Source organism: Hylobates moloch, unplaced genomic scaffold (assembly GCF_009828535.3).
Source record: "Hylobates moloch isolate HMO894 unplaced genomic scaffold, HMol_V3 SCAFFOLD_6, whole genome shotgun sequence".
Lineage (NCBI taxonomy): Eukaryota > Metazoa > Chordata > Mammalia > Primates > Hylobatidae > Hylobates > Hylobates moloch.
This window is the reverse complement of record NW_026652281.1, coordinates 73,791,081-73,806,115: the sequence shown is the minus strand read 5'-3', so window position 1 is coordinate 73,806,115 and position 15,035 is coordinate 73,791,081. Positions and strand designations below refer to the sequence as shown.

General features: G+C 48.0%; 1 protein-coding gene across 1 annotated transcript in view; it reads right to left on the bottom strand.

Moving 5' to 3' along the window:
• Positions 1-668: 668 nt before the first annotated feature.
• VWA3A (von Willebrand factor A domain containing 3A) overlaps positions 669-15,035 on the bottom strand; it is a 63,928-nt gene continuing 49,561 nt past the window's right edge. Inside the window, exons 25-34 of the mRNA XM_058440813.1 lie at positions 14,414-14,511; positions 12,807-12,944; positions 10,857-10,965; positions 8,882-9,026; positions 7,258-7,406; positions 6,347-6,494; positions 4,563-4,686; positions 1,832-1,929; positions 1,578-1,643; positions 669-1,462 (exon numbers count right to left, since the gene is read on the bottom strand). Of these exons, the coding sequence (XP_058296796.1) occupies positions 1,592-1,643; positions 1,832-1,929; positions 4,563-4,686; positions 6,347-6,494; positions 7,258-7,406; positions 8,882-9,026; positions 10,857-10,965; positions 12,807-12,944; positions 14,414-14,511 (1,061 nt within the window). The 3' untranslated portion in view covers positions 669-1,462; positions 1,578-1,591. The remainder of the gene's footprint in view (positions 1,463-1,577; positions 1,644-1,831; positions 1,930-4,562; positions 4,687-6,346; positions 6,495-7,257; positions 7,407-8,881; positions 9,027-10,856; positions 10,966-12,806; positions 12,945-14,413; positions 14,512-15,035) is intronic.

Genomic DNA, 15,035 nt, shown 5'->3' with positions numbered 1-15,035 from the left:
GGAGTTTGAGACCAGCCTGGCCAACATGGTGAAACACCGTCTCCACTAAAAATAATAATAAAAAAAAAATTAGCTGGGCATGGTGGCAGGCACCTGTAATCCCAGCTACCCTACTCGGGAGGCTGAGGCAGGAGAATCGCTTGAACCTGGGAGGTGGAGATTGCAGTGAGCTGAGATCATGTCACTGTACTCCAGCCTGGGCAAAAAGAGTGAGACTGTGCCTAAAAAAAAAAAAAAATTGGGATGGGCCAGGCACAGTGGCTCATGCCTATAATCCCAGCACTTTGGGAGGCCAAGGTGGGCAGATCCCTTGAGATCAGGAGTTCAAGACCAGCCTGGCCAACATAGTGAAACCCTGTCTCTAATAAAAATACAAAAATTAGCTGGGCGTGGTGGCAGGCCCCTGTAGTCCCAGCTGCTCAGGAGGCTGAGGCAGGAGAATCGCTTGAACCCGGGAGGCAGAGGTTGCAGCGAGCCGAGATTGCACCACTGCACTCCAGCCTGGGCAACAGAGCGAGACTCTGTTTCCAAAAAAAAAAAAAAAAAAAATTGGATGCTTATCTTTTTCTTATTGAAATTCTTTATATATTATGGTATGAGTCTTTTAATAAAGTTTTATGTCACTAAAAATTTACGCACAACACATACGCCAATGATCACTTCAAACAGTTAAAGTCATGTTGATCCTATTAGTGGAATAAAATTAATTGTTTTTAAATTTTGGAAAATGACCCCAGATGAGCAGCCTTCACTCCAGTTTGGTTGGGCAGGGATGGAGGGTGGTGGTGAGGCTCACTTGCTTCTTCTTCCCCCAGGATGGGCTGACTGTGACTCTGCATTAGCCTCTTATGGACCAGGGTGGAGACCATCCCATCAGCTGCTTTTCAGAGCTAGGCTCTCACAGCTCAGCCGCCTGCTCACTGTTCACCATGTGTCTCCCATGTGGCAGCTTCTGGGAACCTGCAGATCCTGGGACACCAGTCTCATCCCAAGGGAGCTCATGGTCAAGGAGAAGAGTTAGATCAGCGAGCAAGGTGGCGTGACATGGAGTGCTGAGTGCAAGAGGTCTGTGTGGTCAGGACGCTGCAAGAGAAAGACTGGAGGCCCCTCGCTCTAGATAGGTCCCAGGGAGCTGATGTCATTTGAGCTGTGCCTTGATGGGTGAGCAGAAGTCTCCAGGCAGAGGGGGCAAAAATCACCGTTCAGGCAGGGGGTTGGTTTAGGGCTTCCCAGAGAGGGACAATCTAGTGGCTGGAGAGTAGGGTGCGCTGCGCCACAGGGCTGGAGAGTTAGATTAGACCCAGGAATGGCCCCTCACACAAAAGACAGAGCCTTTCCTTCCTCAGTTTCCAGGGAGTCCTGGTACCAGGAATCGTGTTTCCTGCAGGTCACAGCATTCCATCCCATCCTGCCCTCGGGGCCGAGATTTGCTCAGTGAGTGGTCCTTTGCAGGATGACATTTCTGTTTAGAGGAATCATTATTTTTTAACCAAAGTTATTACTGACCACAAGACAGAGCATGCCACTTGGTGCTTAGTGCACACTAAGGCAGTATGGGGTCTAGCCCCTCCCCTTACCTGAGAACACTTCTCTAGGAAAGAGTGACCTCTGGTTCTGCATCATTTTTCTTCTGGAGTTGGGTTCTGGTGGGCAGGAGATTCGAAGAAAGCTGGTCTCCCTGGTGCCCAGATTTCTGGGCTGGCTGGGAGAAGCAGGGCAGGAACCCTTGGAGCAAGGGTACCATCATGGGTGTGGCCCTTCTCGATGGGGTCCAGGGTCTGCATGGGCTGTAGCCACATGGCAGGCAGGAGAGGCTGCGTGAAGGGCATACCTGAAGGATTGGGCCTGCCAGAGGAAGCTTCTGGCCTTGGTGATCTCCTGGGCCAGGATCCTTAAATCATCTCCTTCAAATGGTGGCAGTATGGGATGCTTGAAAAGAGGAAACGAGGGTAAAGATGATAACGGGATGGGAGCTGAAAATCCAAAATCTCAGAAAAAGCATTTTAGAGCTAATCACATTCTGGCTTCCATCCAGTGCAGGAAATCTTGTGAGCCTCTGCTTGTATATCTCCAGGGTCAGGAAGCTCACTACCTATCAAGAGAGTCATTCTGTAAAGGGGACACTTTGAAATACAGTGTCTGAGAGTCAGTGTAGGGAGGGGATGGTGGCAAAGCATGATGGTGTCAGAAACTGAGTGAAGGTGGCCCCACTCTGGGCCAGTGGAACAGAAATGGCACAGGTTCCCTATCTCACTGCTATTCAGTAGAATCTGTTCAGCCATTTTTTGCATTTCTTCTAGTAAAATAGACTCACAGGTATGCTTTTTATTTGGTTGATTTTAGAGACAGAGCCTTGCTCTGTTGTTCTGGCTAGAGGGCAGTGGCGTGATCATGGCTCACTGTAGCCTCGACCTCCTGGGCTCAAGCTATCCTCCCACTTCAGCCTCCCAAGTAGCTAGGACCACAGGCATGTGCCACCACACCTGGCTGAGGCATGCTTTTTTAAAAATGTTAACTAATAAAATTTCAGCACCTAGCCTTAAAAATACATCTTACCAATCCCAGCGGTTTGGGTGGCTGAGGCGGGCGGATCACTTGAGGTCAGGAGTTTGAGACCAGCTTGGCCAACATGATGAAACCTCATCTCTACTAAAAATATAAAAATTAGCTGGGTGTGGTGGCAGGCACCTGTAATCCTAGCTACTCGGGAGGTTGAGACACGAGAATCACTTGAACCCAGGAGGCAGAGGCTGAAGTGAGCTGAGATCACACCACTGCACTCCAGCCTGGTGACACAGCAAGACTTCGTCTCAAAAAAAGAAAAAAGAAAAAAGAAAAAAAAATACATGTTTCACAGTTAATAAGACCTAAGAAAGAGAGGAAGCCATCCCTTCTGCCTGGCAGTAGTAGCACAGCAATCCCATTCTGCATGCAAAAACAATTCAGAGAATCTGATTTGATAAGGTATTAAGGTGATAGCCTTAAACATATCTTCACTCGTTTTTCTGTGTAACAAGGACACTTGGGTGAATATTCATTACTTTTACCGGTTTGTTCAGTTCTCTGTATTATTTATAATACTTGTCCCTAGAAGAGCTAGTTGAACAAAGGAGTCATGTAAGGCTACCCAGGCTTCAAAGATTATGCCAGCTGAATCTGACGGTTCACGCCTGTAATCCCAACACTTTGGGAAGCTCAGGCGGGAGGATTACTTAATCCTAGGAGTTTGAGATCAGCCTGGGCAACCTGGTGAAATCCTGTTTCTACAAAAAATTAAAGAAATTAGCTGGGCGTGGTGGCGCACCTGTGATCCCAGCTACTCCGGAGGCTGAGGGGGAAAGATTGCCTGAGCCCAGGAGGTGGAGGCTGTGGTGAGCTGTGATTGCGCCTCTGCACTCTAGCCTGGGCAACAGAATGAGACCCTGTCTCAAAAAAAAAAAAAAAAAAAATTATGCCATGTCCTGTGAAAGTAACCTTTAATCTCTGAAAAGAAATCTGGAATTCTGATTGGTTGTCTTCCTTGATAATTTGTTGCCCTGGGAATGTTATCACTGACAACATTGCATTCCTAAAAGGTATAAATATGTGCAGAATTTTTCTATTAAGTCAGAAATGGATCATTTAAATCTATGAGTTTACTAGACTTATTACTTAATAGATAACCTATGACTTTGCCAGATCTATTGCTTAACTGACAACTTGAATGTCTGTATTTCAATGAATTGAACCCCGGAAAACACAAATATGCAGGAATTAAAGCACAAAGTTTAAGATCATGGGTGTCTTGGGGCTCTAGCTATATCACTTCCTCTGACTTTAGTTTTTTTTGTTGTTGTTTGTTTGTTTGTTTTGAGACGGAGTCTTGCTCTGTCACTCAGGCTGAAGTGCAGTGGTGCGATCTCGGCTGACTGCAACCTGGGTCTCCCAGGTTTAAGCAATTCTGCCTCAGCCTCCCGAGTAACTGGGATTACAGGTGCATGCCACCATGTCTGGCTAATTTTTGTATTTTTAGTAGAGACGTCGTTTCACCATGTTGGCCAGGCTGGTCTCAAACTCCTGACCTCAAGTGATCCACCCACCTCAGCCTCCCAAAGTGCTGGGATTACAGGTGTGAGCCACTGTGCCCAGCTTTAGGTGTATTCTTAAACCTTGTTGGGCCTGTTGTTCATCTGTTAAATGGGTACAATATTAAAAGAGGTAATCTACATAAAGCCACATAAATTCCCAACAAAGGCAAACTGGCCTGACCATCAGGAAACGTAACAACACCCTCAAATCCTGCTTCTTTCCCAGCCTTGAGGAGGGTCAGCCTAAAAGGACAGAGGCAGGGAAACCCAATCCTTTTTAGCTAATGTTTTGTCTCAACGAAAAGCAGAGATCTTTTTAGTCAGAAGGAAAACCCAGGATGGGCGTGGTGGCTCATGCCTGTAATCCCAACACTTTGGGAGGCCGAGGTGGGAGGTTCACTTGAGCCCAGGAGTTCAAGAAGGAAAACTCCATGCCTGTTGATATTTTATTGAGCTGTTTCAACAGACTTTATGCTCAGTGGTTCTGCAACCTACCTTTTCATTGATGAAGCCTTTGGTCAGCAGGCTGCGAATTTTGGAGAGTGTGTCCTCACCCACAGGGCAGTGATAGCGTCCCCCGGTGAAGGAAGCCAGCTTTCTCAGGAACTCAACTGCTGCTCTGGAAGGAAGGGACAGAGGGCTGGTGGGGAGGCTGACTGACCAGGCAAGTTCCTGTGACTCCCCATGTCCGTGGGGAACTTAAGTCTGTGGGGCTTAAGAGAAATCAGCCTGGCAATGGGTGGTGGCTTGTCCCATGGAGACCACCATTAGAGGACACTTGCCCCACCAGCTTATAGACGGCCATAGCAACTGCTGCTGCTTGAGGGAAGAGGAGTCCCCGTGTGAGTGTCACCATTTAGCCTGGACCCCCTGAAACCACACAGCCCACACACTCCAGCCCCCATTTCTTCTTTTCTTTTTTGAGACAGAGTCTCAGTCTGTCACCCAGGCTGGAGTGCAGTGGCACAATCTTGGCTCACTGCAACTTCAGCCTCCCAGGTTCAAGCGATTCCCCTGCCTCAGCCTCCTGAGTAGCTGGGACTACAGGCGCCGGCCACCACACCCAGCTAATTTTTGTATTTTTGTAGTAGAGATGGAGTTTCGCTATGTTGGCCAGGCTGGTCTCAAACTCCTGACCTCAGGTGATCCGCCTGCCTTGGCCTCCCAAAGTGCTGGGATTACAGGCGTGAGCCATCGTGCCCAGCCTAGACCCCATTTATTTATGGGACATTTATCCAGTGCCTACTATGTGTTAGGCCTGTAAAGGACACACATATTACACTTATGGGGCTCATGATTTAGACCAAGAGATAAAATGTGTCCCTATGCAGTCTGTTTTGCTAATAATAAAGTTTTTCTTTTTTTTGAAGGAGCTGAGTATGTCTTATCTGACATGTGTTCTTTTTCACATTTTTGTTTTATTTTGTAGAGATGGAATCTTGCTCTGATATCCAGGCTGGTCTTGAATTCCTGGCCTCAACTGATCCTCCCACCTCAGTCTCCCAAAGCACTGGGATTATAGGCATGAGCCACTGTGCCCAGTCATAACACATGTTCTATAGTGATCGTTTATAAAAATAACCATGACGATGCTACATTAATATTTTTCTCTCTAGCTTTTCCCGTAAATGTCCCCTAAATATTCACAAATGTGATCCCAGGGAAGAGTAGGAGGGAGACTGTAACATGACTGTGTGAATCCCGTGCAAATGTGTTTCCAGGCTGGAGGAAGTCAGAGGGAAATATCTGGGTAAAGAAAGGGGTTTTCACCCTGTGGTGTGACACTGGCTTGGGCCCTCTAGAAAAACAATGCTTTTCCTAATTTCTTTCTTTTCTTTTTTTTTTTTTTTGACAGTCTCACTCTGTTGGCCAGGCTACAGTGCCATGGTGCAACCTCAGATGACTGCAACCTCTGCCTCCCTGGATCAAGCGATTCTCACGTCTCAGTCTCCTGAGTAGCTGGGATTACAGGCGACTACCACCACGCCTGTCTAATTTTTGTAATTTTAGTAGAGATAGGGTTTCACCATGTTGGCCAGGCTGGTCTTGAACTCCTGACCTCAAGTGATCTACCTGCCTCAACCTCCCAAAATGCTGGGATTACAGGTGTGAGCCAGCATGCCCAGCTGCTTCTCCTATTTTCTGATTTACAGGATTAGGGCCCAGGAGAGACTTGTGTCTAAGTGAGCAGCTAGATTAGGTGAGGAGCTTGGATCTCCCTGCTGAGATGTGTGGCTGTGGAAAAAGAATAAAACTCAGTCAGACTCCATATTGCGCACCTGTCTGAGCAGTTCAAGGAAATGGTGTGCACTTTCACATCTCTTTTCTCCCTGAGTCTTTGGACTTCATTTAGGACAAGGCTGCAGCTTGTGTCTGGCTTTCCGTCGGTCAGGAGGTACAATCCTTCCAGATCATGGAAACCGAAAGCTTTCTGAAAGAACACAGGAAGGCTGTCAGGCTCAGGGGAGAGGCTCACCCAGAAGACAAGAACCAAATGCCTAAAGTTGGTGCCTGCTGACGCCTCTGCCAAAATGCATCTGATTGGATGCCACTGACATGTTCAAAAAGACTGAGAGATTCTTTCAGCCTCACACAGACCAAGGAAGCTGCTGAGGTTTAGGAGGAAGAGCATGGCTCGCTGCCTAGCTGGTTAATCCCAAGCAAGTCACTTAACCTCTCTGAGCCTCTGTGTCTTCATCTTTTTTTTTTAATTTTTATTTTTTTAAGATGGAGTTTCGTTCTTGTTGCCCAGGCTGGAGTGCAATGGTGCAATCTCGGCTCACTGCAACCTCTGCCTCCCAGGTTCAAGCAATTCTCCTGCTTCAGCCTCCCAAGTAGTTGGGATTACAGGCATGCGCCACCACGCCCGGCTAATCTTTTGTATTTAGTACAGATGGGGTTTCACCATGTTGGTCAGGATGGTCTCGAACTCCTGACCTCAGGTGATCCACCTGCCTTGCCCTCCCAAAGTGCTGGGATTACAGGTGTGAGCCACCGCACCCAGGCTGTGTCTTCATCTATAATGTGAGAACATTGAGAATCCTTTTCTCACTGGGGTGTTGGGAAGATGAAATGATGTAGTGGTTTGTAAATTCTAAAGTGCCCTTTGTAAATCCTAAAGCATCGTGCAGCGTCAGCATAGGTGATGATGGTATTTGTTTTGTGTCAAGGTCGGGTTCCATGGTGGGACTTGCCAGCAATCCTTGCAAGATGGAGGTGCTGCCTTGAGCTTGCAGGTGGGTCACCCATTGCATAGCCTCATGACATGCTGCATCTGTGGTCTCCACCAGCGTGTCCTGCCACGACTGAAGGCTCTCTGCAAAGCTGAGCAGGTTAAAACTGGGGAGGAGGAAAAGAGGAGGTGAGGAGCAGAGAAGGGGAGAAAAAGATTGGTTAGAACAGGCCTGTCTAGATTGAATTCAGATAAGTTACCCTCATGAGGACTATTCTTGCTTATCACTGAAGACCCCTACAACGAGCCCCATGGCCCCTCAGGGATAGGGCTGTGGGGCCTCTTGAGAATGAGAGGGTACACACTGACAATTTGAATGCAGACAGAAATAGATTTAAATCCCAGCTCAAGCCAGACACAGTGGCCTGTGCCTGTAATCCCAGTACTTTGGAAGGCCAAGCTGGGAGGATTGCTTGAGGCCAGGAGTTCAAGACCAGCCTGGGCAACATAGTGAGACCCCCATCTCTACAAAAAAAAATTTTTTTTAAATTAGCCAGGCATGGTGGTGTGCGCCTGTAGTCCAAGCTACTTGGGAGGCCGAGGTGGGAGATCACTTGAGCCCAGGACGTTGAGGCTGCAGTGAGCTATGATCACACCACTGCACTCCAGCCTGGGAGACAGAGTGAGACCCCATCTCAAAACAAACAAACAAACAACCCAAACAATCCTAGCTCATCCAGTGACTGGTTAGCCGATCTTCAGCAAGTGTCTTAACCTCTTGAAGTCCTGGCTTCCTTTTCTGAAAAATGGGGGCTGATAACAACAACACCTCACGGGCTCATTGTGAGAGTTGATGAAATCATGTGTGTAAAGCGTCTGGTGCACAGAAAGTGCTCAATAACTGTATACTCTGATTAAGGCAAGAACGAGGCCTAGTCTAAGATGAGAGTCCCCTGGGGTGCCCTTCGGGTCAACACTTCTGGATAGGGAAAATAAACAACTTCCTCCATTCAAAAATCAAGTTCACAAAAATTTTAAAAGTTAAATCATTAAATAATTAAAAAAAAAATCAAGTTCAGCTGAAAGCCATACTTCAAGGCCACACGGTAGTTCCTTTGCTGTGCTTGCAATTGTTCCTAGGCCTGAAATTAATTTATAAAACTTTTTTTTTTTTTTTTTTTTTTTTGAGGCAGGGTCTTACTCTGTTGCCCAGGCAGGAGTGCACTGGTGCAATCATAGCTCACTGCAGCCTCAACCTCCTGGGCTCAAGTGATCCTCCCTCCTCAGCCTCCCTAGTAGTTGGGGCTACAGTACAGGTGCACACCGCCATACCCAGGTAATTTTTAAATGTTTTGTAGAGATGGGGTGTCACTTTGTTGCTGAGGCTGGTCTTGAACTCCTGAGCTCATGTGATCCTCCTGCCTTTGCCCCCAAAATTGCTGGGATTACAGGTATAAGCCACCATACCCAGCCTCTAAAAACTGCTTTCCTTCACAGCAGAGCAGAATGCAGTGCTCTTTCCTACTCAGAAGAGCATCTCAGAAACTCCAGGCCTGTTGGCACTGAGAGGAGGGGGCGTGCTTGGCCAGGGAAGCCCCAGGAACTGCCCCTTTGATCTTCCTGATCAGCCCTCGCCTCCTACCTGTCACAGCGCTTCCGCAGCTGTTCCCAAATCAGCAAAACCAGCTCTGTCTTCACCTGCTGCAGGTAGGGGTCCATGGACCCTGACGTGTCCAGCAAAATGCATACTTTGCTCTCCAAAACGGCGCCAAACAGCCGGCGACTTCCTGCTCCGAGACAGATGGGGCAGAGACAGGCAGGGAGTGAGGGGTCCTTCCTCTTGGGTGGTTTCCCTCACTCTGTCTATCAACTGTCAAGTCTTGTGACACCTGTTGCCTGCCTGACCATTGATCGGATGTCACCCCACCGGGAGATGGCCTTTGTGGTGCTGTGGGAGAGGTCGGTTTTCCAAGAGCAGACCTGGTCAGTAGTTTGGGCTTTGGGAGATCGAGATTTCAGCTCTGGCTTTGTCTGTGATGAGTTGCACAAGCGGTTATAACCTCCTGGGCTTGAGTTTCCTCATCCTTAAAGTTAAGTGATTGTATTAAATAGTATCATGACATTGTTTTGAAATATTAGATAGTGTTTGGGTGTGTACTGGTATGTGAGCTGGGGGATTTGTACTAAGAAATCGCTGGATCTCTGGTTTTATGTCACTGTTCCCAGGGGTAATGTGGACCGGAAGTGGAGAGAGGCTCTCGCCTTCTCTGTCCCAGCTCAGCCTCTGACCTGACAACTGTAACTGAAGCAGTCATCATGATGCCCCTGTCCATGGACCGTCTATACCAGGTCCTACTGCAGAGGACTGGACCTAATGAATTTATACAGGACCCTGAGTGGCACATACAAGGCCACCTGTAGGATCTCTATATAGGACTCTCTTCCTCCCTCCTCCTGTTGCCCCAGAAACCCTCCAGGCCCCATAGCCTGAATCCCCTCCTGTCCAGTTCTAGCTGTCTGCCCGTCTTCTTGGGCTTGATGCTTCAGACTGTCTCTTAATCCACAGCCCAACCCTGTCCATTTTCCTCTCCAGGAGGGGACTTGGTGCTCTCTGTAAAGAGGTCCACGGTGGCTCACACCTATAATCCCAGGACTTTGGGAGGCCGAGGCAGGAGGATTGCTTGAGCCTAGGAGTTCGAGGCCAGCCTGTGCAACACGGTGAGACTGTATCTAAAAAAAATAAATAAAGTAAGCTGGGCATGGTGGCACATGCCTGTAGTCTCAGCTCCTTGCAAGGCTGAGGTGGGAGGATTGCTTCTGCCCAGTTCGAGGCTGCAGTAAGCCATGACTGCACCACTGGACTCCAGACTAGGTGACAGAGCAAGACCCTGTTTCTAAAATAAAAAACAAAACAAAACAAAACAAAACAGAGGGTTTCTGCTCTGTCAGTTCCCCTTACCATCTGCACCTCCAGGGGCTGTTTTGCTGGGGCCCAGTCAACATTAAAGCAAACCTTTTGACAGTGAGCCCCTTGTCACTTGCAGGAAGGCAAGGTGTGGCAGGTGGCCTTGCAGAGCAGGCTGGGATGCGTGTGAGCTCCCGCTGGGGCTCTTTGGCCCATGTTCCACCTCCCTGTTATCCAGCCCCTTGCCTGTCCTCTGAACCCACTGTCATTTTTTTTTTTTTTTTTTTTGGACAGAGTTTCACTCTTGTTACCCAGGCTGGAGTGCAGTGGCACGATCTCAGCTCACTGCAGCCTCTGAGATTCTCCTGCCTCAGCCTCCTGAGTAGCTGGGATTACAGGTGCCCGCCACCATGCCTGGCTAATTTTTTGTATTTTTAGTAGAGATGGGTTTCATCATGTTGACCAGGCTGGTTTTTAACTACTGACTGGTGATCCACCCACCTCGGCCTCCCAAAGTGCAGAGATTACAGGCATGAGCCACCATGCCCGGCCTCCCAGTGTCATGTTGTATCTGGATGATGTTCCTGGCCTAATCCTCTGATCTGCAGTTCTCGAAGGCCTGGCTTTGGAAGGACTGACACTGGGGTCCCTGGGGCTAGCCTTCCACATCCCCTCATGCTCCTCCACTCTTCAGGGCAGTGGGCAGGCTCACCGGACAGCAGCCACTGCAGCCTCTGGACATAGCGCCTTAACACCTTCTCCAAGTGCCTGATGTACACCTCCATCTCCCTGGGCGTCCACTGGATGTGTCTCACCACTCCCTGGGTTAAGGCAAGCAGAGGCAAGCACCCACCCCATCAGCCATTTCTTCATATCCCCATCACCCCCTAAAATTGTTTATTCCATCGTGGTTAACAATTTTCAAAATATTTGTTGGCTGGGCACGGTGGCTCATGCCTGTAATCCCAGTGCTTTGGGAGGCCGAGGCAGGATCACTTGAGCCCAGGAGATCAAGACCAGCCTGGGCAACATAGGGAGACCTCATCTCTACCACAAACAGAAAAATTAGCTGGTGTGGTGGCATGTGCCTGTGGTCCCAGCTGCTTGGGGGAGGCTGAGGTGGGAGGATTGCCTGAGCCCAGGGAGGTAGAGGCTGCAGTGAGCTGTGATTGCACCACTGCACTCCTGCCTGGATGACAGAGCAAGATCCTGTCTCAACAAACAAAAACCCACAAAAAACAACCATCTGTTAAGCATATATTTTTTGTTTGTTTAAAGCCTTTTTTTCTTTTATTAAACTAGTAGATTTATGGTTCTACAAAAGAGTAGGGAATTGGGATTTTTTTTTTTTTTGGTAAATGCAGTTGCTATATTAATAAAAATCATAATAATCTCTAATTTTGTTTTTTTTTGAGACGGAGTCTCACTCTGTTGCCCAGGCTGTAGTGCAGTGGTGTGATCTCGGCTCACTTCAGCCTCCACCTCCCGGGTTCAAGCGATTCTCCTGCCTCAGCCTAAGTAGCTGGGATTACAGGCGCACGGCACCATGCCTGGCTAATTTTTGTATTTACAGTAGAGACGGGGTTTCACTGTGTTGGCCAGGGTGGTCTCGAACTCCTGACCTCAGGTGATCTGCCTGCCTTGGCCTCCCAAAGTGCTGGGACTACAGGCATGAGCCACCGTGCCTGGCCAATAATCTCTAAATTTTAAAATAGAAAACTCTTAATGGTGGGGTAAGAAGTTCATAAATTTTGAACTAAAAGATGACTTCGGGTGGAGAGGGGCAACATACTAGAATGACCCTACATTCCTCTAGCGAATAATTTTGAATTTTGTGGCTATTTTTAGTTTCCCCTAATCTTGACAATGTAGGATAAGAGGGCAAGGAGAGAAATGATCAGATTTTCATTCTGTACTAAATTTACTTGTTCCAGTGTCAAAGCAATAAAAAATCACCCCAAAATTAGAAAATAGAGGAGAACCCTTCACTTCCTATCACAACCCCTATTTGCTGCCATAACAGAACCATCATCAGTATTGGGGTACAGCATTCTTATGGGTGAACACTTCAGCCATGACCCAATCTTCTCAGCAATTGCTACTTTTTCTTATCTTTTCCTTTTTATGTTTTAAGAGAGGCTGCTGCTCCATGGCCCAGGCTGGAGTGCAGTGGTGTGATCACGGCTCACTTGCAGCCTTGAACTCCACAACTCAACTAATCCTCCCGCCTCAGTCTCCCAAGTAGCTGGGACTACAGGCACACAGCTGCACCTGGCTAATCTAATTTTTTTTTCAGAGATGGGGTCTTGCTATGTTGCCCAGGCTGGTCTGAAACTCTTGGGCTCAAGCAATCCTCCCACCTCAGCCTCCCAAAGCACTTGGTATTACAGGCAGGAGTCACCGCACCTGGCCTCAGCAATTGTTTCTAATTCTTATTCCAATGAGCTCATCTAACCCTGGAATGGGATCTTAGGCCCTCTGGGAGGTTGGCTTTTCTTCCAACAGGATTTTGCATCTCCTATTTGGTGAGGGGAGTCCCACTTTGGGGAGTAGGGCAGTTCCTACAAGCAGAAATAGAAGCCACAGTGCCCTACACTGCTCTCTGCCATTTGCAGCTGAGTTGGGGGAGAAAAAAAAAACGATGAGGAAAATTGTGACTTACATGGATCTCAACGCTGGGGAAGATGCTGCAGTGTTTGGCTGATGCTGACCTCTGTCCTGACTTTTGATGAGTGCAGTTGGGACCCATGCATCTGGAAATCTCCAGCTTCAATTTTTTGAGCCCATATTTTGCCACCCACTTTAGAATAAAGGAAAGAACATTATCTTAGGCAATTCAGACTCAACTGAATGATCATCTGACTCATCTATGAGAACCTCATGTTTGAAACCTGTATGATGTTTGAAATGTGGGATTCCCAGGTCCTCACAGAGCATCCAACCCATGCAGATTCCTTCCCTGACTTTGGGGGAGAAATGCACAAGAAATATGGGGGGCAGGCTGGGCGCGGTAGCTCATGCCTGTAATCTCAGCACTTTGGGAGGCTGACAGCGGTGGTTTTCAAACTCCTGAGGTGAGGAGTTTGAGAACAGCCTGGCCAACATGGTGAAACCTCATCTCTACTAAATACAAAAAATTAGCCAGGCATGGTGGTGCATGTCTGTAATCCCAGCTACTTGGGAGGCTGAGGCAGGAGAATCGTTTGAACCCAGGAGGTGGAGTTTGCAGTGACAGTGCTACTGCACTCCAGCCTGGGCAACAAGAGTGAAACTCTGTCTCAAAAAAAAAAAAAAAAAAAGAAAGAAATACTGGGGGTGAAGAACAAAAATCTATTGCGCCCCTCCCAGACCCTAGTCTAGTGGACACTTTTACTTCCCTAACAACCATTTCAACCCCACCTACAACATTTTTTAGTATATGTGCTGCTGAAGCAAGCACCCCACCTACAATATTTGAGTGGAAAGCCCTGATTGGTCTAAAGCTCAGACTCTAAACCAGTTAGGATAATCTCAGTCTCCTTGTCACAACAAGGGACACAAGAATGGGCAGGCTCAAAGCAGCCAGGGATGGCATCCGCCATTGGCACAATCAGAACCACACTCAGGCTTTTATTGAATAGCTGTGGTACAACCATCCCCTTATGCACAAGAAGGGGAGTTTCTGTTGATTTCACTTTGAAGAATCTTCACATCAATCTTATTTGACTGGCACAATTGTCCTTATTTTACAAAGGCAGTGAGATTGAGTATAGCTAGGTGACTTGCCCAAGGTCACCCAGGCAGGAAGTGGCAGACCTGGATTTTGAATTTAGGCCTATTTAACCCTTATCCCATTTGCCACAGTAAGCAATTGTTCTTATCAGGTTTGTCCTTTTTTTTTTTTTTGAGACAGAGTCTTGCTCTGTCACCCAGGCTGGAGTGCAGTGGCACAATCTTGGCTCACTGCAACCTCCACCTCCCAGTTTCAAGTGATTCTCATGCTGTAGCCTCCCGAGTAGCTGGGACTACAGGTGCATGCCACTGCACCTGGCTAATTTTTGTATTTTTAGTAGAGATGGGGTTTCACCATGTTGGCCAGGTGGTCTTGAACTCCTGACCTCAAGTGATCCACCCACCTCGGCCTCCCAAAGTGCTGGGATTACAGGTGTGAGTCACTGTGCCTGGCCGGTTCTCATTTCTGATTATGCCCCCCACTCCTAGAAGTAATCGTTGGTGGACGGAATTACTCTATTGCTTAATGGGCATGTGCTGGTATGGGTGACTTAATACCTCTTGGCTTGAGCAAACTGTATCCTTTCTGGGTAAGTCGATAGAAGAGCTAGTCCTTCTCAAGCCCCTTCCTTGAGGGTACTTCTTGTACACCGAGCCTAGGAGAAGCAGAGTAAGGTCATTGCTATAGTTTGGATGTTTGAGCCCCTGCAAACCTCATGAAATGTGATCCCCAGCGTTGGAGATGGGCTTAATGGGAGGTGTTTGGGTCATGGGAGCGGATCCCTCATGAATAGATCAATGCCCTCCCTGGTGAGAGGGTGGGGAGCGAGTGAGTTCTCCCTCTATTACTTGCCGCAAGAGCTGGCTGTTAAATAAAAGCCTGGCACCTCTCCATTCTCTTGCTTCCTCTCTTTCCACGTGATCTCTGCATATACCAGCTCCCCAGCGCCTTCCACCATGAGTGGAAGCAGCCTGAAGCTCTCACCAGATGCCCAAACTTCCAGCCAGCAGAACCCTGAGCTAAATTACCTAGCCTTGGGTATTCCTTTATAGCAGCACAAATGAACTAAAATGGTCACCCTGTGTACCTCTCTTCCCTCCCCCTGAATCTCCCACTGCTCCCTTTTTCATGTCAATTTCTCTGTCAATCAAGTCAGTTGTAAAAGTTCTTAGTGCAATT